The sequence below is a fragment of the Rhineura floridana genome, chromosome 5 (genome assembly GCF_030035675.1).
Source record: "Rhineura floridana isolate rRhiFlo1 chromosome 5, rRhiFlo1.hap2, whole genome shotgun sequence".
NCBI classification, from domain to species: Eukaryota; Metazoa; Chordata; class Lepidosauria; order Squamata; family Rhineuridae; genus Rhineura; species Rhineura floridana.
The window spans coordinates 57,461,790-57,483,503 of NC_084484.1; the positions used below are offsets into that span (position 1 = coordinate 57,461,790).

At 40.8% G+C, this 21,714-nt stretch overlaps 2 protein-coding genes across 7 annotated transcripts in view; both read right to left on the minus strand.

Annotated features, from left to right (window-relative positions):
- The window catches only part of IL18R1 (interleukin 18 receptor 1), a 46,885-nt gene extending 29,376 nt beyond the window's left edge, over positions 1-17,509 (minus strand). For 2 of the 5 annotated variants that reach the window (XM_061626805.1, XM_061626804.1), the window contains exons 1-2: positions 13,382-13,469; positions 10,669-10,827 (exon numbers count right to left, since the gene is read on the minus strand). In XM_061626805.1, the coding sequence (XP_061482789.1) occupies positions 10,669-10,680 (12 nt within the window). In that variant the 5' untranslated portion in view covers positions 10,681-10,827; positions 13,382-13,469. Of the gene's footprint in view, positions 1-10,668; positions 10,898-13,381; positions 13,470-14,291; positions 14,371-16,463 lie in introns of those variants that run through there. The other 3 variants (XM_061626801.1, XM_061626800.1, XM_061626802.1) reach the window with 3 other exon arrangements.
- A 481-nt stretch (positions 17,510-17,990) lies between these two features.
- The window catches only part of LOC133384911 (interleukin-1 receptor-like 1), a 67,527-nt gene continuing 63,803 nt past the window's right edge, over positions 17,991-21,714 (minus strand). The window contains exons 10-11 of one of the 2 annotated variants that reach the window (XM_061626808.1): positions 21,284-21,451; positions 17,991-20,293 (exon numbers count right to left, since the gene is read on the minus strand). In XM_061626808.1, the coding sequence (XP_061482792.1) occupies positions 19,938-20,293; positions 21,284-21,451 (524 nt within the window). In that variant the 3' untranslated portion in view covers positions 17,991-19,937. The remainder of the gene's footprint in view (positions 20,294-21,283; positions 21,452-21,714) is intronic. The other variant, XM_061626807.1, reaches the window with a different exon arrangement.

Sequence of the window (21,714 nt, forward strand, 5' to 3'; positions counted from 1 at the left end):
TCATTAATTTATGGGACGAGGTCCAGCCGACGAAGGTGGGACGGATTTTTAACAACAAGCTCTATCTGGAAAAGCGAACGTTCATCTTATCTTCTAAGAGAGAACGCACTAACAGGCAAGCACCCTTCTTTCTATATTTTTCTTTTACTTGACTTAAATTGTTGCTGTTTAAAAGAGATTTGCCAGATTGATCGGTTTTTGACATCTCACTGGGGAGCCATAACTTCTCTCTGCTACTCATTAATTAATAGCTTATCTCTGTTTTTGTTGCAAAAAGCTGTCCTGGATTTGCATTCTAAAGATATACACAGAAGAGGGATTTCTATTCCAGATTTTTATTTTGAAGAATATTATATTGTCTGAGACTACTCTCTTTTTGGTCTATTTTATTTTGACGAATCTGTTTTCTGACGACCGCCATTAATTGTTTCGATCCTGGGAACTGCATTTTGTTTACTTAAACATGGAGAGATAAGGCTGTCTGCTCTGTTTATACTGTGATGTCACCAAGTTTGGAGTATTAACCCAATTGTTGCTGAAATAAGAAGTGGTTTTCCTATATTTTTCTTTTAAAATGGCAATTAAGAAAGTGGCTGAGAAGCTGGAAATAACTATGTTTCAGAAAATAATGGATGAGATTGAGATAACGAAACAAAACCTGCGACAGGGTTGTAAGGAGCTGAAAATTGAATTGAGTAAAATGAAGCAGGAGATTAAAGATATAGGGGTCCCTGTGAGAGAGGTGACCCTGGAAGGGGTCCCTGTGAGAGAGGAGACCCCGGAGATTGGAACAAACGTGGAACAGGAAAAAGATTTGGAGTCTATGGACTTTAGAAACAAAATTTATTGTTTGGAGACACAGGAGATTAAAGACATAGGGGTCCTTGTGAGAGAGGAGACCCTGGAGACTGGAACAGGGGTCCCTGTGAGAGAGGAGACCCTGGAGACTGGAACAGGGGTCCCTGTGAGAGAGGAGATCCCGGAGATTGGAACAAACGTGGAACAGGAACAAGATTTGGAGTCTATGGACTTTAGAAATAAAATCTATTGTTTGGAACTCAATGTTATCTCTGAAGAAATTAATGAAGATTCTAGAGATAAAGTTATCAATGGCATGGATAATCTTCTGGACTGGAATGATGTGATGGAGCCCAATATAGAGAAAATCTATGGAATTAACTGCAGCCATGTGACAATGGAAAAACTTTCAAGAGATGACCCAGTGTATTTTGAAAAAAAGAACAGAGATATGATTTTACAGCAGTATTTCAGCAACCTATTCAGAATGGATGGCAAGAAAATATTTGGGATAGAGGTAATTCCCATCAGACTCTTACTATATGACTATGGCTTTGACAGCAAGATTATTATGGAATACTGATAATGGAAGATTGGATACTGAAATTACTGGACTTAACAAGACTACTGAAGATGGAAGATGGAAAATGGAACTAATAGGGATAATAGAACAATGGCTACTGAAATTACTGAACCTAACAGATTCTGATGTGATGGATTAATTGAAATGTTTATTTTGACTATGGTTATGACAACAAGATTATCATAATTAGTAATGAGATGGATTAATCGATATGCTTATCTGGAAAAAAAAAATTGATAGATATATTTCTTAAAGAATTGAAACCTCTCTTTGACTTTTTGTGGAAAGAATAAAGTAATGTTTATGAGATTTGATGATTAAGTAAGATAACTACTGGAGGAAAGTGATTTTATAATATGACTTAAGAGACAGGATTGTTATATATTATAGACTTATAACTGATTTGATCTTTGACAAATGGGAAGTCAATATTTTACTCTTTATTTTTTATTTTTGTTTTTTTTTTCTTTTTTTCTTTTTGTTTAACTATTTTTGATTTTGTTTTTTGTCTTTGAATGTTTTATGATTTTGTCTTGTATGTTTTATGAAAACTTGAATAAAAATTATTGAAAAAAAAAAAAAAAAAAAACAAATCAGGTGTTTAGACCTTTAAAAGAAGACAAACAATCCAATCAGAATGGATTGAAATTCAAATATTTTTTTAAAAAAATCTTAAAATGTAAGAAATTGCCTTATATCAAGTGTGGCAATTATACTATCTGTTCTAATTGGCAACAGCATCCTGGGGTCATATACAAGAGACTTTCCCAGCCCAATTACTTGAGGATCAAACTTGATGAGATGTAGGAGGTCCATGATGACACATTATTTATTTATTTAAAAGCACCCTATTCTGTCAACAGGATCCCTGTTTCAGTATATCAGTACAAGCATTTCAAGAACTGGAATGTCAAGTCTTTGGAAGATCTGTGAATTAGGAACGGTCAGATTGGTCTATTTGTGATCCATGACAGTTCATTCTTAAGCCATTTCATCCTGTTTCTACATCAATCTGCATTTTTTTAAAACACACACACACACACACTTCCATTGTTTTTAAATATATATTTTTAAAACACATTTTTGTATGCATGAGAACCGAAAATATACATTTTGATACACATTTTGGTACTTTTTATGAACTATTTCACAATTCAGAGTAATATAGAAAGCTGAAGGATAACCGAATTCTGATCCATGTGTAAGTCTACAAAGTGTGAATCAGGTTGGTTCACTTAAAAATGCAGACCCAACAAAATCCTTGGGCATCACTATGAATGAAAGACAACTCTGAATTATTGGTGTGCACTTATTACTTCTGTTTTCAGAGCACTCAAAATTATGATGTCCTGTTTAATATGCAAGTTGGGAACTCTTAGGAACCCTGCTCCCCCAGAGCCTTCTAAACCAAGTCCCTAGTTCATCATTATCACCATATTTCTGTTCCAGCTCTAGATGATTTGTTGGATAGTGACTTCATTTCAAGGCACTGAATCACCTACTCAAGTAAGGTCTCTGTGACCTAATTTGTGACAGCCACAAGAACCAAGGTGTGGGTATGGGGAGAGGAAAAACAAGAAGCAGCAGCCCAACCCAAGGCTTTTGGTAACAGTTACTCATCTGCTAACTTCACTTCAGCTAGATGGTCAATTTTTTGTTGTTGTTGTTGTTATGTGCCTCCAAGTCGACCGCAACTTATGGCGACCCTATGAATCAGTGACCTCCAAGAGCATCTGTCACAAACCACCCTGTTCAGATCTTGGAAGTTCAGGTCTGTAGCTTCCTTTATGGAACCAATAAAGACTGAAAAGCTGCAGCTCAAATCAATTTAAATTGATTTGCCATTGGAGCAACACTGAATGGCTGAATAAAGCAAGTTCTATATGCTGTAGGGCAGGGGTTCCCAAACTTTTCCCCACAGAGCACTTGAAAATTGCAGAGGGTGTTTGCTTATTTTCCTGTCTGTTGTAACAATTGTAATGTGCTGTAGTAGGTGCTGTATGATTTTTAACTGTATATTTTAACTTGCTTCTTTTATTTCTTATATACTGTATTTCTTATGTTGTATCTTATTGTATTACAATCCATAGTCCATAGAATTCAATAAAATGCAATATAAGAATAAAATGAAGCAATTAATACATAATTAATATCAATATTAATATTTAATATGGACACACCATGGACCACCTGAATGATGATTATGGACCACTGGTGGTCCATGGACCACAGCCTGGAAACCCCCGCTGTAGAGATTAGCTCTTGTAACAAAACAGCCAGATTCCCCCTCTCCTGTCCTTTTAAAGAACTGCCTCCCTGCTATAGGAAGAGACATAGGAATTAGTCCGCTAAACACAGGGAAGCACCTAGCAACAATCCTGAGCTCCACCTTACTGACAAATACTCAAATGGAGGATAACTCCCTGCCATCTACAACTCCCTTTCTTGAAACCCAGCTTACTATATGCTTTATCCTTCCTTTCACTGCTTTCTCTATATGAAAAGAAGTCCTGAGCCCCTCGCTCATCAATGAAGGCTGTGCTTAAGTAAGTCTAATGACTCAGGATTTCAAGTGTTCACCTGACCTAGAAAAATCACTGATTCATGGTCATGCCTAGCCCTAACCCAATACTGGACACGGAGTCCTCACAAGAAGAACCTGACATCCCACAGACCAAGCAGGAATGGTCCCCTGGGACCAGTGCTGAGGACATACAGAGGTCCTCTGAGGAGAGACCCACTGAAGAACCTCTCAGTGCTGTCAGAGGAGGAAGAAGCAGAGCCACTCCCCAGCCCTCAAGAATGCTGGTGCCCAAAGGTCTGGGGCTAAGCTGAAGAACAATGATATGGTATGTGTCTACAAACCCAGAGCTGTCATGTGACTCAAGAGCAGAAATCTCCTTGAGAGCAAGCAATCTCTTCATTTCCAACAATTATGGTTAATGTGTAGTCTACAGGCCAGAGATTTCAGGTCTCCCTTTTCAGCTTTTCAGTTACTCAAAATGACACAGGTCTCCAGCTCCTTAAACCTAAGTCTCCCAGCTTTGCTGTGCTGTACCTTGCCTGAACTCCCTTTGGAATTAACAGTGGACTGTTGTCCACCCTTGGCTCTAGATTACACTTTGGGCCTGGACTCATTCCCTCTGCCTGACCTTGGTTTGTTTTGGACTCCTCTTTACCATCATCCGAGCTCTCCTTGGGAAGGAGGCTTTATACGTCCCTGGACTAAGGTACTCGCTGGAGCATGCCATTTATTTACTTTTAAGTAATATAACTTTCTAGTGGATCTTTTGATTACAAATACTTGGATTAGAACTCTGAAAGTGACCAAGTACTTTTTGCAGATTCTGGATCTGTCTTATCTGATTTTTTTCAGCCCTTCATCCACATGCTCCAAGTCTTTCAAGGACAACCTGGTAACAGGCTTGTCTCCCTCTCTATAAGTAAACATCACAGATTTGGATGCCCAGATTTAGTAAAGTTAATGCGGTGGTGGAGGCGGAGATGACAGATTTAAAAATGAAAGTTTTTTTTCAGCCTGTTCTATTCCAAAGAACAGTGTGGGGGTGCCTTTTGTTACAGCTGTATATTACCATCATTTTATCCCTGTGTTAATTTGTCAGACAACCAGTCAACATATCTAAACTCTAGATTTTACATGAATTTTAACCCTGTTTCTACTTTGTTGCTAAAGGTTAGCCCTGGTTCGCAAGCCTGTGAAAGGAACACCCCAACTTTCTTGCTCCGGAATTTTGGTTGCTCCGGAATTATGGAATGCCACTCCCTGCTGAAATATGAGTGGCTCCATCTCCATCTCCACTGGCATTCTGACAGCTTTTGAGGATGCACCTGTTTACACAGAAATTTCCTCTACCTCTAGACCTAAGTCTCCTGTTTTAATTGTTGTGTCATTTAAGGGGTTGTTTTATTGTATATTTTAGTTATGGATGTATATATTTTAATCTCTGTGTAATGGATTTTTATACTTTGTAAACAGTTTAGAATACTATTTTTGCATTAAGTGCTATATAAATGAATAAATAAAATAAGTAGTTCCAGAATTACATCCAGATGGAAGCGTCTTCCATCAGGTATAGCACTACATCAGAAGTAGTACTTCAAGAAAGCAGAGCAAATTACTATGGGGCTTCTATACTACAAATGTTGGAACTGTGCTACCTAATCAGTAAGGAAATAGCAATTCCCATCTATCTTTATTTGGGAGCAGCCCAAGGGCACCTTCTTGGTCACTGCTTGAGCTAATGATGCTGCATTAGAGGAGCTCTGGTACTGAATCCAGCATATCCAGGCAGTTCATACTGGCATTCACCTTGGATTGGAAATGCAGTTGCTGAAATAGCCATACGTAGCTCGCCAAAGAGGTGCCACAATGTTGCCTATGTATGCAATCTGAAAGGCTCTCAGTCCTGTGTTTTGCAACACATTTCCTGCAATGCACACATTAAGGGTTCAAACTGTGTCATCCCACTTTGGATCCAGGAAACATCTTGCTTCAAGAAGTTAGCAAATCAGAAAGGCACAACAGGAAAGGCACAATTTCAGAAGCAAGGAAGTTGGTAGTGTGTTACTAACAGAGCAAGAAATCAAGGAACTAGAAAGGACTGAGCTGCCTGAAATTGCATCTCATGATCCAAAATAACTAATCAGTAGCCAAACATTCACATTTTACAGAACAGATATGGAATGCTTTCAGGGCCAAACTAAATGCTTGCCAGGTAGTTTGGCACTGTGTAGCTGATAGCATGTGGGGAGGGGACTTTAACACTACCTCACCATGGTCCCAATCAGAATTGCCATCCATGTGTGCCCACTATTCACAATGGGAGGAAAGCTCCAATTGGATACCATTCATAATTTGCCATATTACATGACCTACAATATTTTATCTCAGAAGTCAGGAATGTCCTACATGGTTTTTTCTATATACGCTGTTATATGTACTTTATTAATAGATTCAGTTTTCAAAGGCTTTCAATGGTAACCTTTAATGCTGAGTTGCATTAAAGGCAAATTCATTTTAAATCAGGTATTATTTTTTACAAAACACCATCACTGAGTTTTTAAAATCCATTTTGAAAAAATATATATATCCACCCAACACTAAGACATTAATACTGACCTTCCTTACAGGAATGTTGTAAGGGTTACTGAGAGGTTCTCGTGGCAGTGCTGCCTTTCCCTGAGATTCACTGTATGGGGAAAAGTCTTTTCATTAGTGGCACCCCATCTTTGAAACTCCCTCCCCTCTGAGATATGCCTGGTGCCAATGTTGCTTTCCCTTTGGTGCCAGTTGAAGACCTTTTTATTTGCTGGAGGAGGTAAGTGCCAGATTGGATTTTTAAAATATGTTATTACTTCGCTATAGTTTATTTGGTTTTGTTTTTATGATGATTAGTTTATGTACATTTTAATTATAACGAGCTCTGAAATTGTGTCTTGCAATGAAGTGTAGGCTACAAACGTTTTAAATAAATTAAATGTTTTAAATAAATTACCACAGGCCTAACCACAAGTGCCAAAGACACTTGAAGAGAGACACTGCTTACAAGTGCCTGTACGCTAATGGTAGGAGCCTGCGAACCAAGATGGGAGAACTGGAGTGCTTGGTCTTAGAGGAGAGCATTGATATAGTGAGCATAACGGAGACCTGGTGGAATGGAGAAAACCAGTGGGATACGGTTATCCCTGGATATAAACTATATCGGAAGGACAGGGAAGGACGTATTGGTGGCAGAGTCACTCTATACGTGAAAGAAGGCATTGAATCCAGCAAGCTCGAAACCCCAAAAGAGGCAGACTCCTCCACAGAATCGTTGTGGGTGGTGATACCATGCCCCAGGAGGGACTTAATACTGGGAACGATCTATCGTCCCCCTGATCAAAATGCTCAGGGAGACCTGGAGATGAGATATGAAATTGAGGAAGCATCCAAACTAGGAAATGTGGTAGTAATGGGTGACTTCAACTACCTGGACATAGACTGGCTGCATATGTGTTCCAGTCATGACAAAGAAGCAAAGTTTCTAGATATTCTAAATGACTATTCCCTAGACCAGTTGGTCATGGAACCGACCAGAGGGACGGCAACCCTGGACTTAATCCTCAGTAGGGACCGGGACCTGGTGCAAGATGTAAGTGTTGTTGAACCGATTGGGAGCAGTGACCACAGTGCTATTAAATTAAACATACATGTAAATGGCCAATTGCCAAGAAAATCCAACACAGTCACATTTGACTTCAAAAGAGGAAACTTCACAAAAATGAGGGGATTGGTAAAAAGAAAGCTGAAAAACAAAGTCCAGAGGGTCACATCACTCGAAAATGCTTGGAAGTTGTTTAAAAACACTATATTAGAAGCTCAACTGGAGTGCATACCACAGATCAGAAAAGGTACCGCCAGGGCCAAGAAGATGCCAGCATGGTTAACGAGCAAAGTCAAGGAAGCTCTTAGAGGCAAAAAGTCTTCCTTCAAAAAATGGAAGTGTTGTCCAAATGAAGAAAATAAAAAAGAACACAAACTCTGGCAAAAGAAATGCAAGAAGACAATAAGGGATGCTAAAAAAGAATTTGAGGAGCACATTGCTAAGAACATAAAAACCAACAACAAAAAATTCTATAAATACATTCAAAGCAGGAGACCATCTAGGGAGACAATTGGACCCTTGGATGATAAGGGAGTCAAAGGTGTACTAAAGAACGATAAGGAGATTGCAGAGAAGCTAAATGAATTCTTTGCATCTGTCTTCACAGTGGAAGATATAGGGGAGATCCCTGAACCTGAACTAACATTTGCAGGAAGGGATTCTGAGGAACTGAGACAAATAGTGGTAACGAGAGAGGAAGTTCTAAGCTTAATGGACAATATAAAAACTGACAAATCACCGGGCCCGGATGGCATCCACCCGAGAGTTCTCAAAGAACTCAAAGGTGAAATTGCTGATCTGCTAACTAAAATATGTAACTTGTCCCTTGGGTCCTCCTCCGTGCCTGAGGACTGGAAAGTGGCAAATGTAACGCCAATCTTCAAAAAGGGATCCAGGGGGGATCCCGGAAATTACAGGCCAGTTAGCTTAACTTCTGTCCCTGGAAAACTGGTAGAAAGTATTATTAAAGCTAGATTAACTAAGCACATAGAAGAACAAGCCTTGCTGAAGCAGAGCCAGCATGGCTTCTGCAAGGGAAAGTCCTGTCTCAGTAACCTATTAGAATTCTTTGAGAGTGTCAACAAGCATATAGATAGAGGTGATCCAGTGGACATAGTGTACTTAGACTTTCAAAAAGCGTTTGACAAGATACCTCACCAAAGGCTTCTGAGGAAGCTTAGCAGTCATGGAATAAGAGGAGAGGTTCTCTTGTGGATAAGAAATTGGTTAAGAAGCAGAAAGCAGAGAGTAGGAATAAACGGACAGTTCTCCCAATGGAGGGCTGTAGAAAGTGGAGTCCTTCAAGGATCGGTATTGGGACCTGTACTTTTCAACTTGTTCATTAATGACCTAGAATTAGGAGTGAGCAGTGAAGTGGCCAAGTTTGCTGATGACACTAAATTGTTCAGGGTTGTTAAAACAAAAAGGGATTGCGAAGAGCTCCAAAAAGACCTCTCCAAACTGAGTGAATGGGCAGAAAAATGGCAAATGCAATTCAATATAAACAAGTGTAAAATTATGCATATTGGAGCAAAAAATCTGAATTTCACATATACGCTCATGGGGTCTGAACTGGCAGTGACCGACCAGGAGAGAGACCTCGGGGTTGTAGTGGACAGCACGATGAAAATGTCGACCCAGTGTGCGGCAGCTGTGAAAAAGGCAAATTCCATGCTAGGGATAATTAGGAAAGGTATTGAAAATAAAACAGCCGATATCATAATGCCATTGTATAAGTCTATGGTGCGGCCGCATTTGGAATACTGTGTACAGTTCTGGTCGCCTCATCTCAAAAAGGATATTATAGAGTTGGAAAAGGTTCAGAAGAGGGCAACCAGAATGATCAAGGGGATGGAGCGACTCCCTTACGAGGAAAGGTTGCAGCATTTGGGTCTTTTTAGTTTAGAGAAAAGGCGGGTCAGAGGAGACATGATAGAAGTGTATAAAATTATGCATGGCATTGAGAAAGTGGATAGAGAAAAGTTCTTCTCCCTCTCTCATAATACTAGAACTCGTGGACATTCAAAGAAGCTGAATGTTGGAAGATTCAGGACAGACAAAAGGAAGTACTTTTTTACTCAGCACATAGTTAAACTATGGAATTTGCTCCCACAAGATGCAGTAATGGCCACCAGCTTGGATGGCTTTAAAAGAAGATTAGACAAATTCATGGAGGACAGGGCTATCAATGGCTACTAGCCGTGATGGCTGTGCTCTGCCACCCTAGTCAGAGGCAGCATGCTTCTGAAAACCAGTTGCCGGAAGCCTCAGGAGGGGAGAGTGTTCTTGCACTCGGGTCCTGCTTGCGGGCTTCCCCCAGGCACCTGGTTGGCCACTGTGAGAACAGGATGCTGGACTAGATGGGCCACTGGCCTGATCCAGCAGGCTCTTCTTATGTTCTTATGTTCTTAAATCAACGAAACTGTTTGAAGTCCTGAAACACACTCATTAAGAAGTCTTAATTCGCTGTTTTATTGCAAAGTCTGAGAAGATAGGAGTATTATGCATGTTCTAAACCAGGGACAGTGAACTTTTGTAATCTCAGCAACAGCTGTGTTCTCCAGACAAGCTTATTTTGAAATGCCACCAAAAAAACACTAATAAGAACATTAAACTGTGGGATCATACACACACAAAACTCTTGAAAGCAATTTTCTTTTACTTTATAGGCTAAATTGTGTGCAAAAAATTTTTACCCTCACCTCAGTTAAAATTTTGATATGGCTTTCAGGGACACAGCCAGGTAAAAATTTTTGGGGGTTTTGCCATATTGGCTCTATAAAAATAAACTCTCAGTGGCATCTTGTTTTATTACTCTATAGAAGGTTATTGTTACTACTGATGTAAACATGGGCTGCTGTACATTTTCCTTACATAAGAGTAAAGATACAAACAACATCAAGACCTCCAAAGGACAAACATCCCTGAATACAGGGATTTTTTTGTGACAGTACTCACTGGTACTGAGTCCCAGCTCTGCTTTTTTTTTTTTTTTTGCTGCCCATTGCATCCATCTTGTGCTGGAACCCAAGGCACTTTTATCAAGATATGAATATCGGCACCTCATTTGTTACCAAAAACACACTGCTGGTATATATTCGTTGTGGCACATATTCTACTTACCTGAAATGGCATGTATAGTTTCCAGTGTCATTCAGCACAGCTGGCCAAAATTCCAAGAAAGTCCCATTCAATTCAATTCTGCTGTCTCTTTGAATTAATGTCCAATTTCCTTCTTTATCTGTATACCATTTTACAGTATCGCCTTTATCTTGTTCTCCCCTAGGACAGCAATTTGAAAAATATTCTTCTTCCAGTATGTTAATGGTCTGGCGCCTCACACAAAGATTACCTTTAGGGGGGGAGGAAATTAAAAATGGCCTTTCTAGAAAACAGGAAATCTTATGAACCCTACCCCAATATAACCCAGCTTCACATGACAGATAATCATTCCACTTCTTTTTCCTTTTTTATTGTTAAGATAGGAAGATGTGCGTGCTGGAAAGAGAAAGCAATAGGGACTGCTGTTGGAACAAAACAACACACCACTGCCAAAACACTTGAGAAAATGGCAGTGCGGTGCTGCAAAGGGATGGGGCCTTGCTGGTTTTCAGTCCCATGTTTGTTTTTAAAGGGGTTTTGCAATTTCTTCCATGCTTCTGCAAGAGAAAATGAAGCTTCTAAGAATGTAAAAAAAGGGTTTTTTTATAATAAAAAAAAGTACTGCAGATTTGGACAGGGGGGCAGGAAGGTGTATTGCCCATGACTAGTGGTGTCACAGGAACTAGCAAATAGGTGCCCATAACACTTGCGTAACTATAGAGAGTTAACAGTGGCTTCTGCTTGATGCCATGGCAGTTGTGCTGTCAGGTCCTAGTGGGTTCCATCTTGTCCTCCGGACTTTTTAACTTCTACATGAAACCTTTGGCTGCACTCGTCAGAGAATTTGAGAGTAAGGTGTCACTAGTATGCTGATGACATCCAGCTCTATTTCTTTATGTCGTCTGAAACAGTGAACTTGTGCAGGAGCTTGACCAGTGTCTGGAGGCAGTAATGGGCTGGATGAGGACCAATAAACTGAAACTAAACCCCAACAAAACAGAGGTACTATGGATCGGTGGCACCCATGTCCAGGAATTAGGTAGGTGGCCTGTTCTGGTGGAGTTGCATTCCCTCTGAAATAGGTTCATAGACTATAGGTACCCCCAGATTCAACCTTGTCACTAGAAGTCCACAGAGTGTCTATTTCCAGTTAGGGCTGGTAAGCCATCTAACCGCAGTTTCAAGCTACAGGGATAGTCTGGCTACTGTGGCCTCCTGTTTAGACTACTGCAATGTATTCTACATGGCAGGACTGCCCTTAAAGATGGTCCAGAAGTTGCAGCTAGTACAAAATGTAGCTGCTGGAGTCTTGTTTGGTCTGATGCTTCAGGACCTCATAACCACTCCTCAAAGACCTGCATTGACGGCCAAATGAACTACCAAACCCAGATCAGGCTTTTGGTCTTGGTGTATAAAGCCCTTAACTGCCTGGAACCCAGTTATCTGAAGGAGCACTGTAACAAAACCACTTATTGGGAACTGTTATTAAACGTGTTGTGGGTTTGAAGGAGTTAATGGAATGCCTGGGAGTATGAGTGACTGCCAGATGGGAGGGGGGTGCGAGTGAGAGTTCTAAGGGAGGTTTGAATAAAAAGACAGTTGGGAGTTTTGTTGGGATTTGGAGGGGAAGGAGGGAGGTTGTTGTGTTGTGGGAGTGAGCTGGGTGGGAAAGGGTGGACTACATATTAGTTAGAGGTAGGGAAGACAGGGACTATACATCAGTATACTATTTAACATCTTGTCTTTTAATAAAGTTATTTTGTGTGTTTAAGTGCCTAGGTGTCTGCCTGGTCACGTTTGCTACCATATCAGGGACCTCTTCAGTTCCTGTACCGACATCCTATTGGGCTAACAGGGCACACCAGTGGTCGCCTTTTGGGTGAGACAAAAGGTGGAAAGGCTGAAGCTTGTGGTGCAGAGAGCGTATCTCACCCAGGCAGAGTCAAGCATCCTGCTGGGTGAGGATCTCCTGAACCAAGTGTGGAGATAATCCCTGGTGAAGGGCAGGTTCGCAACAACCACCTCTCCCCTTATCAATCAGCCCATGCCCTGAGATCTATTGTGGACGACTTGCAGGTAGATCCAGCCTTGGGGGAAGCCCAGGTGGGGCAATAACCTGGCAGAGAGCCTTCTCAGTAAATAACACCCCAGTTGTGTTCCACACACTACCCCTAGAGGTTTGTCTTTTTAGCTGTAGGCACCTGCTTATACTTGTCTTTTTCATCAGGCTTTTTAACAGAAGTATAAATAGCTACAGGAAATTGATAGTTGATTTTATTTTACTGCATTGTTTATAAATTCATTGATTTTTCTATTTCTTGTTGAAATTTATCCTGAGAACCTTCGGATGAAGGACAGGACATACATTATTAAAAATAGACCCCATACTATGCAGGGTAGTCAGTGGGATACATAGGGTGATATCCACTATCAGTCATTCTCAGGGTAACCTGCACTGACTTAAGTAACTTAAATCCATTTATTTCAATGGGCCTGCTGAAAATGAAATCTACATATAATAGAAACAATTCCTTGAAGGACAGCATGATTTCCCAGAATTACTGAGTAACCAGGTTCCATTTACTGTTGTTGTTGTTGCAGCTGCTGCTTTTTTTAAAAAAACCATTGTACAGGGAGTTTTATATGTAGATGTAAAACTGGTGACCCCTTTCCCTTATCTGATCTACTATGTATATGGATTGCTTGAAAAGAGGGAAAGTTGAGTTTCTCTTACCTGCTCTGACACAACTAAGGATCAGCAACAGCAAAACAGGCAGATTTCCAAAATACATTTTTAAATGAATTGAACTGAATCGTCTTCTCTGAAATAGATATATGTAGAGAGAAATGAGTGGTTTTAATTTTAAAAGGCAGAGAATGTGAACATATAGGCTATCACAGTCTAGAAATGTCTTCTAGACTTAAGAGAGGAAGCACACTCACTTGGAAGCAAGCACCAACAAAATCAATAGACTACTGTTCCAAGTAAAAATGATTAGGATTCTAGAATTCAGTCCTAGACTAATCACTGAATACCTGGCATGAATAGGTAGTTTTCTACAAATTCTATCTCACACATATATTAAGCAGACACCAGTATTTATCTATCTGCTTTGTGGATACACAGAGTGGATGAAGAATACTACAAAACTGTGAACAGGGTAGGTGGCGGGATACACACACTGCTTTTTTCTAGGAATATTTTCTTGCAGAGGTTTAATTCAGACTTCTTAGAACCACTCACTAAGTCATATGCATAAAATAAGAATTGCTGCTGGATAATCAGGCGAGAAACCAATGGAATTCATTCTTATTTTCCCTCCTTCAGGTCATCGATGGCTGACTTTGGTCACAATGCTAAGCCAAGGGATAGATAACCTGTAGTCTTCCAGTTGTTGTTGGACTACAGCTCTCATAATTCCTGACCACTGGATATGTTGGCTAGGGTTGTGGGAGATGTGTTAAACCATGGTTAACATTATGAGGAAAAACCTAACCTCCTCCCACCACACTGTGCTTGTGTGCTGTACCTCACCCCTCATCCTCCAGCACAGTCACACAGATGAGATTGGAGGCTTTCACTTCTGTTTAGATTAACCACAGTTTAGCAAGTCATATGGAATTTAAACCATGGGCAGTCTTACCTATGGTTAGTGAATACAAGCTGACTCCATAAACTATGGTTAAACGTTGTCCTGGATAACTCAGGCGACATGTCACTTCCTAGAAATGTTAGAGCCATATTACATAGAAGAACAGAAGACTCGCTGCATTCTCACCAATAATTTATCATTTATATCCTACTTGTCTACTAAAGTACCCAGAAAAACACACAACTTTAATCATAAAAGCCATATAACATAATCAAATTACAATTAAAAGCCATAACAAAATAACATAGAAGAAGCCTGAAGAATTTCTAGTGGAAGCGAGTTACAGAATTGCGGCACAGCCACAACTCTTCCAAGATGGCACCAAGAACAACACCGCTGACATTGATCTCAATTTCCTGGTAGACCTATATGAGAACAAACATTCCTTTAGGCACGGCCAAAAAGACAATTCTTATATCATTAGCATCTAGAGCAGCCTCCCCCAACCTGGTGCCCTTCAAATGTTTTGGACTGCAACTGCCATCAGCCCCAGCCAGCAGAAGCCATGGTCAAGAATACAGGGAGTTGTAGTGCAAAACATCTGGAGGGTCCCAGGTTGGATAAGCTTGATCTAGGGCATCTGTGTCACTCTGTTGCAGAGAAAATAACATCAAATAATCTTGTGGCTCCTTAAAGACTAAACAAATTTATTGCGACATACGTTTTGGGGGACTACAGTCAACTTCATCAGATGTATAAACTGTTAACAATATGTTTTATTCTTAAATCATGAAGATGTTGAATCTTTCTACTGTGGAGAGTAAAGTAAGTGCGCTTTGAATGGCAACTGCAAGCATATTACTGAGAAAACATGCTTAGGATACTAGTGGTATGTGGTATACAAATAGCATTATTTAATAATATAAATACGCATCATTCTCATTATTGTTGCCAAGTATTCTTGCCCTTCTGATGTCATTAGCACTTCACCCAGGAGACTCTGGCCAGGTATCGATTAAAAGTGCTGCAGCACTAACTAATCATCATCATGATGAGCTGAACTGCATCATATTATGTTTTAAACTGATGGCACTGCTCCTGTGTCTTATTTCAAGAAACAGTCGCACTGAGCCACTCAAAATGCCTAACTGTAGACCCAGTGGCAACTATGCAGAATCCTGGGGGGAAAGGGGGTGTCATGCACCGACTAGTATGAGCTGGTTCTAAAGCAGCTATACTAAGCATACCTCCCATTAGATCCATTGGTACTCGGTGGCATTTACTTCCAAACTGGAGATATAAGGCACATATATATGGAAGGAACCAAGTGGGATTAGTTATATGAATGTGCAGGGATGTGCCTAAATCTCACGTGCAAAATAGCTACAGTCTTAAAGCACCCTTAGTCCTCCTGTGCATGCAAACGTGGGCTGCTTCCAGTCTCTCACTATTTCACAGGTGGGATTCAAGCACATACCAGCCAATTTAGGTTGTGGAATTAAAGTGGATTTGCCATTCTTCGAAAAATAAAAAAATTAAGTGATGGGAAAATGCACTGGAAACTGTGCTGTGCGGTAACAGTTGCTAGCCGCAACACCATATAACTTCATAGAATCATAGAGTGGGAAGGGGCCTATAAGGCCATAGAGTCCAACCCCCTGCTAAATGCAGAAATTCAACTTAAAGCATACCCGGCAGGTGGCTGTCCAGCTGCCTCTTGAAGGCCTCCAGTGTTGGAGAGCCCACCACCTCCCTAGGTCATTGGTTCCACTATGGTACCACTGTAACAGAAGGTTTTTCCTTATGTTCAGCAAAATCTGGCTAACTTGAGCCCATTTCCCCACAAACAAATCAAGAAAAAATGTCCAATAAATAGGGAGCGTCTTATAACCTCCCTACAAACTTTGCACCAACAAATCAGGTTGAACACTCAATAAACAAGTCTCCCTGAAACAACCTTAACAATGCGATCCTAAACATGTTTTCTCAGAATAAAACCCCACTGAACACAACCAGTCTTACTCTTTGGTAATAAGTGTGTTTAGGATTGCTGCTTTAGTGCCGCAGATCTATTCTCCACGCCAAAAAAAAAAGCGTCTAGGATTGCACAGCCTTTTGATTGCAAAGTACACATCGTATAAACTACAATTTTTGCGACGATATAATTGAGTTTGCAACGGAAAGCGGCATTTCTCTCTGCAAGGAGAACGACGTGTGCCTTACCTTACTTAAACCAGTAGCGGCGCTGACAGATAAAACTGGGTGCGATGATGGGGGAGTCGGACTGCGAGCCGACCTATGGAAGACGAAAAGAACGAGGAGGCGAAACTAGTTCCTTCCTACTAGCGACGAGTCCAGAGGAGAGAATATAGCATCGCGTTTGGAGGAAAGGAATCCCGCCAAGGAAAGGAGGCACCCATATACAAATAAGCACCGTCCGCAGAAAGGGGGAAACGGCTGGTTCTTTCAAGCAATTTCTTTCAATGGGTATTACGCGACGCAAGCACTACTACGGATGGCAAAGTGCTCGCTGACCGATGGGGTAAGGATCGGGTCCGTTAAGTGGTTTGGTAAAAACAGGGCGGGGGTGCTGAGGTTTTAACTTGCTTGGAAGTCACGCCCTCTGACCTAAAAGAGCCTCTGTGACTGTGTCTACTCTCTAAGGAAAGTACCAGCCCAGCCTTCGGATGCTGATATCAAGCGAGGAAATTCCCAAGACAGAGCTTCGGTCGTGAAAAAGAAGCCTGCGGCACCCTGCCTGCAGGCTTGTGCTCGTGTAACCGGTCCGGCAATAAGTCGCCTCGGGACTTAACTTTTCGGTAACCATACATAGGACGAGGCGGCTCAGTGCCCACACGCTTACTTGAAAAAAGCTAAGCTGCAACTTATGAGAAGCCTATATAAGGAGGCAGCACGTTCTGTATTTCTAGTATTTGGTTAGAAGTGGGGGTGTTGAAGTTGTACACTCTGTCATTGGGAGAAGGAAGTTTTGCCTACTGATAATTCTTCTTCTAACCAAATATTAAAAGGTGCAACAGCCATATCCTTCGCATCTAATCACCTAGTTCAGGGGTTGCCAAACTGTAGCCCATGCACCACCCGTGGTCCACCAGCTTTATTCAGGAGGTCCACAGCATGTCTACATTAAATATTCATACGGATTTTAATTGTATTTTTATTGCTTCTTTTCTTTTATTGTTCTTTATTGTTTTAGAGTTTGAATTCTAGCATCATCAGAAGGGAATCAACTTTGGCATAATCCTCATCTTTGTGTTAATCCTCTTCACTTGTTTGTTCCAGGCTCTGGTATTCAGAGGTATACTGCCTGTGAATATGGAGGTTCTATTTACTAATTGGAGCTCATCGCTTTTGCCTGTTTGTTCTGGGTTACTGCTTGTAGTTTAGTCTGGAGGGAACATAACCACAAGTCCAGGTTCAGATGACATACTGAGCCAATATTTGGCTTAGCTCAGCATGGCACAGCAGCAAAAAGGACCACGGAGGAGTAAAGCTGCTGTGAGCTCTCCAGGAGCTTGCACATTCCAGGCACTAAGCCAGAGTTTGTCTTCATGTGACTTGCGAACTAGGCCACTGAAAGAGAGGAGGCTATACCTAGAAACTGCATTAATCCAACAGTCATTAATGTTCACTGCACTTGGGGCTGTACATCCCTTCTTCAGGGAAATGTCTGCTGCAAAATGTAGCTACTCAAAAAAAATTAATATAGGTTTTAACATTTCAAAACTGGTTATTTTATTTGCTGTAAGTATTTTTATACCACCAGTTATATTCCCCGGGCAGTTTACAAAAAGAAGAAAACAGTGATAATGTAAATATGACAAGTAAAAGCCCTTTCAGATGGAGGCTTACATCCCTTGAAAACTGGACCTCACTCAGATATTGCAAATGGGATGTTGTCAGCAGGTCATGGCTGTTTTTCAGTTTGTCAGATATTCTGCCTACAGCGTAATTTTGGATTGAATGAAGAGAGGGGGAATACATGCTGACATGACATTGTGTAAATGTTGTAAAACATTTGTATGAGCAGCACCAATCCCAGAATAAATACCCATCTGGAAGCACCCACAAGAATCTAAAAGTAACAAAAATCATAAAAACAGCACGGAGCAGTAAGTAGGATTAAAACTATTTAACAAATCTGCACACATGCACCTATATACACAAAAAGCTTTGGACTGAAAACAGTTAGACATCACGCGAACCTCTCTGAAGAGACCATTCCACACCTAGGGATGAATATGTGGCAAGTGTCTAGGCAGATGCTTTTTTCTGCCAAGAGCCCCAGGTACTGGCTGTAACTGACTATTTCTTAAAAAAACACTGGGATTCTTTGAAGTAAGGCTGAGGGCCACATTGAGCCATAGCCAACTCTCCAAGTGCTGCATATCAAAGTGGGCACAGCCAAAATGTATAAGTGGGTGTGTTGAAAACTCCAGTTCTCGAGGCCTTTCAAAAGAATTTCCAGTCGGTTATTCTACACTATTTTAAATCATTTTTATAATCCATTGTTCATTGTTAAATTGAGTTTTTTTTTAAAAAGTAATATTTTTTTAATGGACCAATGGGGGGGGGCACAAAAAAAACTTTAGCCATCACTGTATCACAACAGGAGACCTATGGAGCAATCAGCAAAATATTGTTTTAAAAAAATAAATTTAAAAATTGAAACATTTTCAGCAAGTCTTGCAGGGATCACAAAAACTCTTGGCATCACAGCAGGGGACCTATAGGAGTGATATATATATATATATATATATTGTTTGAAAAAGAGTAACCATTTTTTAAAAGGCACATTTAGGGGGGTCTCTTGGGAGAATGACAAAACTCTTTTGGAGGTGCTGAATATGGACCATGGAGTAAGTATCTCTGCTTTACATTTTTTTTAAAATAGTCAGCTTAGCTCAGTAGCAGACAGTGTGGCATGTCAGAGGCCCTTACCTGGCCTCCCAGCAGGTGAGTTATTGCTGCTTACCAAGAGGCGGAAGGGCAAGGTGGCAGCAAGGTTGGCACAGTGCAAACACACTAGTCAACCTGTTGATCTGCTGGTGTGTTTTCACCATGCTGTCCTCCTTGCGCACTCCCTCCTGGTAAACAGCAGGGACTCATCTGCTGGGAGGTTAGGTAAGTGCCTCCACCTCATCACGCCATCTGCTACTGGCTTAGCTGCTTCCAAGTATGCCTAGAAAAAACAAAGAAAGATGGATTAAGCCATAGTTTTGTATGTATCTACTTATGGTTACATCACACTTCCCCAAACTGGTGCCCTCCAGAGGATTTACAGCTTCCATCAAGCTGTGGTGACGGGCTGATGGGAGTTGTAGTCCAAATCTTTTGGAGAGCACTAGGCTGAGGAAGGCTAGGTTAAATATATACATTTGAAAAGATCCAGGCCAGGGCACAATGTTTTGAAGGAGGGAATAGACTGTTTCCTTGAGAAATAAAAACATAAAAAATTGTTTACAGCCTTGTATTTAAGTGCAAGCCTCAAAGCCACAAGCCACAGGGAACCAAATGCCAACTAGTGAATGGGCTGGCAGAAAAAGGGCAGAGTGCTCCATCCCTCCCCTGTACCTGGCAAGGAAATACAGTAGGCTGCAAAACTCTCCCTCCCTCCCTCTGCCTGCTCACAGCAGGCTAGTAAACTTTCTTGCAAGCTAGTCACTTTTGTGGAGTTCTTTACAGCAAATGGTATGCGGAATTCACTGTGCAGTGACTACGCCTCAGTGGCATTTGGTACTCCACATGTTTCCAAAATGCAGAGTTGGGCATGAATGGACAGGCCATGTATTTTGCTTTCCATTTTATAGTTCCTTGCTGATGAATGATATGCCTGAGAGAGTCCTGTAGTTGTGCATATTCTCCCATTTTCTCCATTTCCAATAGAATTACTTTTACATTGTTTCGGATTAGGGCATTGTATAGTGCGATCTGATGCTCATATGCAATATGTTCATTCCTGGCCAGCTGTTTTGTTAGAAGGATTATCAGTCTTCTGCTGTTTTGTATTCTGTTCTCAATTGCATCAATAGCATCTGATGATATATAAAGAAGTTAAGAAACAACAAAGAGACCTGTAGCATATATTTCGGAAGGGTATTTAAAATCCTAGACTCAGAAGAAACCCACCACCATTGGCCACTGCATCTAGAGTAAGGAATAGCAGTCTTGCAGTGTGTCTCCCTAGTTTCATCTGGTTTTCATAGAATCAAAAAGTTTAGTCCAACTTCCTGCTCAATGCAAGAAATCCAAAGCTAGAGCATCCCCATCAGATGGCTATCTAATCTCTGCTTGAAGACCTCCAGAGCCCACTACACCAGGTAACAGATATCAGTGTCAAACTGTTCTTACTGTTAAATTTCTGCTAATATTCAAACAAAATCTACCCTCCTGTAGCGAGTTATAAGCTTATTTGGAATACCCTTGGCTTTTATTAAATTGGCCAAACCCGATTTTGGGGGTTGTATCCAACAAAGTCATCCCGTTAGTGCTTCCATTAGTCCCTCAGAACAGATGAGGGGGGGAGCGCATGCAGGCAAGAGAGAGAGGAAGTTCCATTGCACAAGTGGAAGTCCTTGCATTAATGGGTGACTTCATTGAACAGAACCCTGGGTCTGACTCCAATCTTACATCTGCGAGCCACAAGGATGCATGAAGCTGCCATATCAAATCAGGCATAGGAATTGGAAGAGTTCTGGATAGACCTTACTCTAGGGACGTTCTTGCATGGTGGAAGTGGCCAGCTACAGATCTTGGTTTACTGTCAGCAATAGTACTTGTAAGTACCATTCAGATTGTATTACATTATACATATGGCTGCATCAGTAGAAACTTGTTGCCTTTTGGCTGCTATTGCCCATAATGTTCTGGCTGTGCCACAAGATCCCTGTCCCTGATCTAGCTATTGGGGCCATGTGTTGACAAGCCTTCACTCTCAGGCTAAGTACTTGTATATTTGTGGAATTATCATAATGCAATTGTAATTCACAGCTTCTTCACTGCAAAACAATGATTTGACAGCTTACCTTCTCCAGGCAACACATCTCTCCCATAAATACACAATTTATATCCGCATTGATTTTCTAAAATCTCTGGTAGAATCTGATGAACAAAAGAGCCCATAAAATTATTTTCATAAGTGGCATTTATATGATTTGTGGGATAGATGACATATGCATCATGTATTTTCCCATCTGCGAGATAAAACAAGAAATAGGTGCAAAGCTGGTGAGTGAATCAAAAAGCTGTCATTTCAAGTTAGAAATGTGGACAGATTTCATTGGGTTGTACAAGTTAACTGCATGGTTACAGATTATGGCACACCTGTTTGTAAATCATTTACCAGTTATGCAGCATGGTTAGCACATTTTTTTTTAAAAAAAGTGTGTCCTACATTTCAGCCCAGAAAATGCACATGAAAAGAACATGGATAGTCTTGAAGTATTAAGGCAGTTGA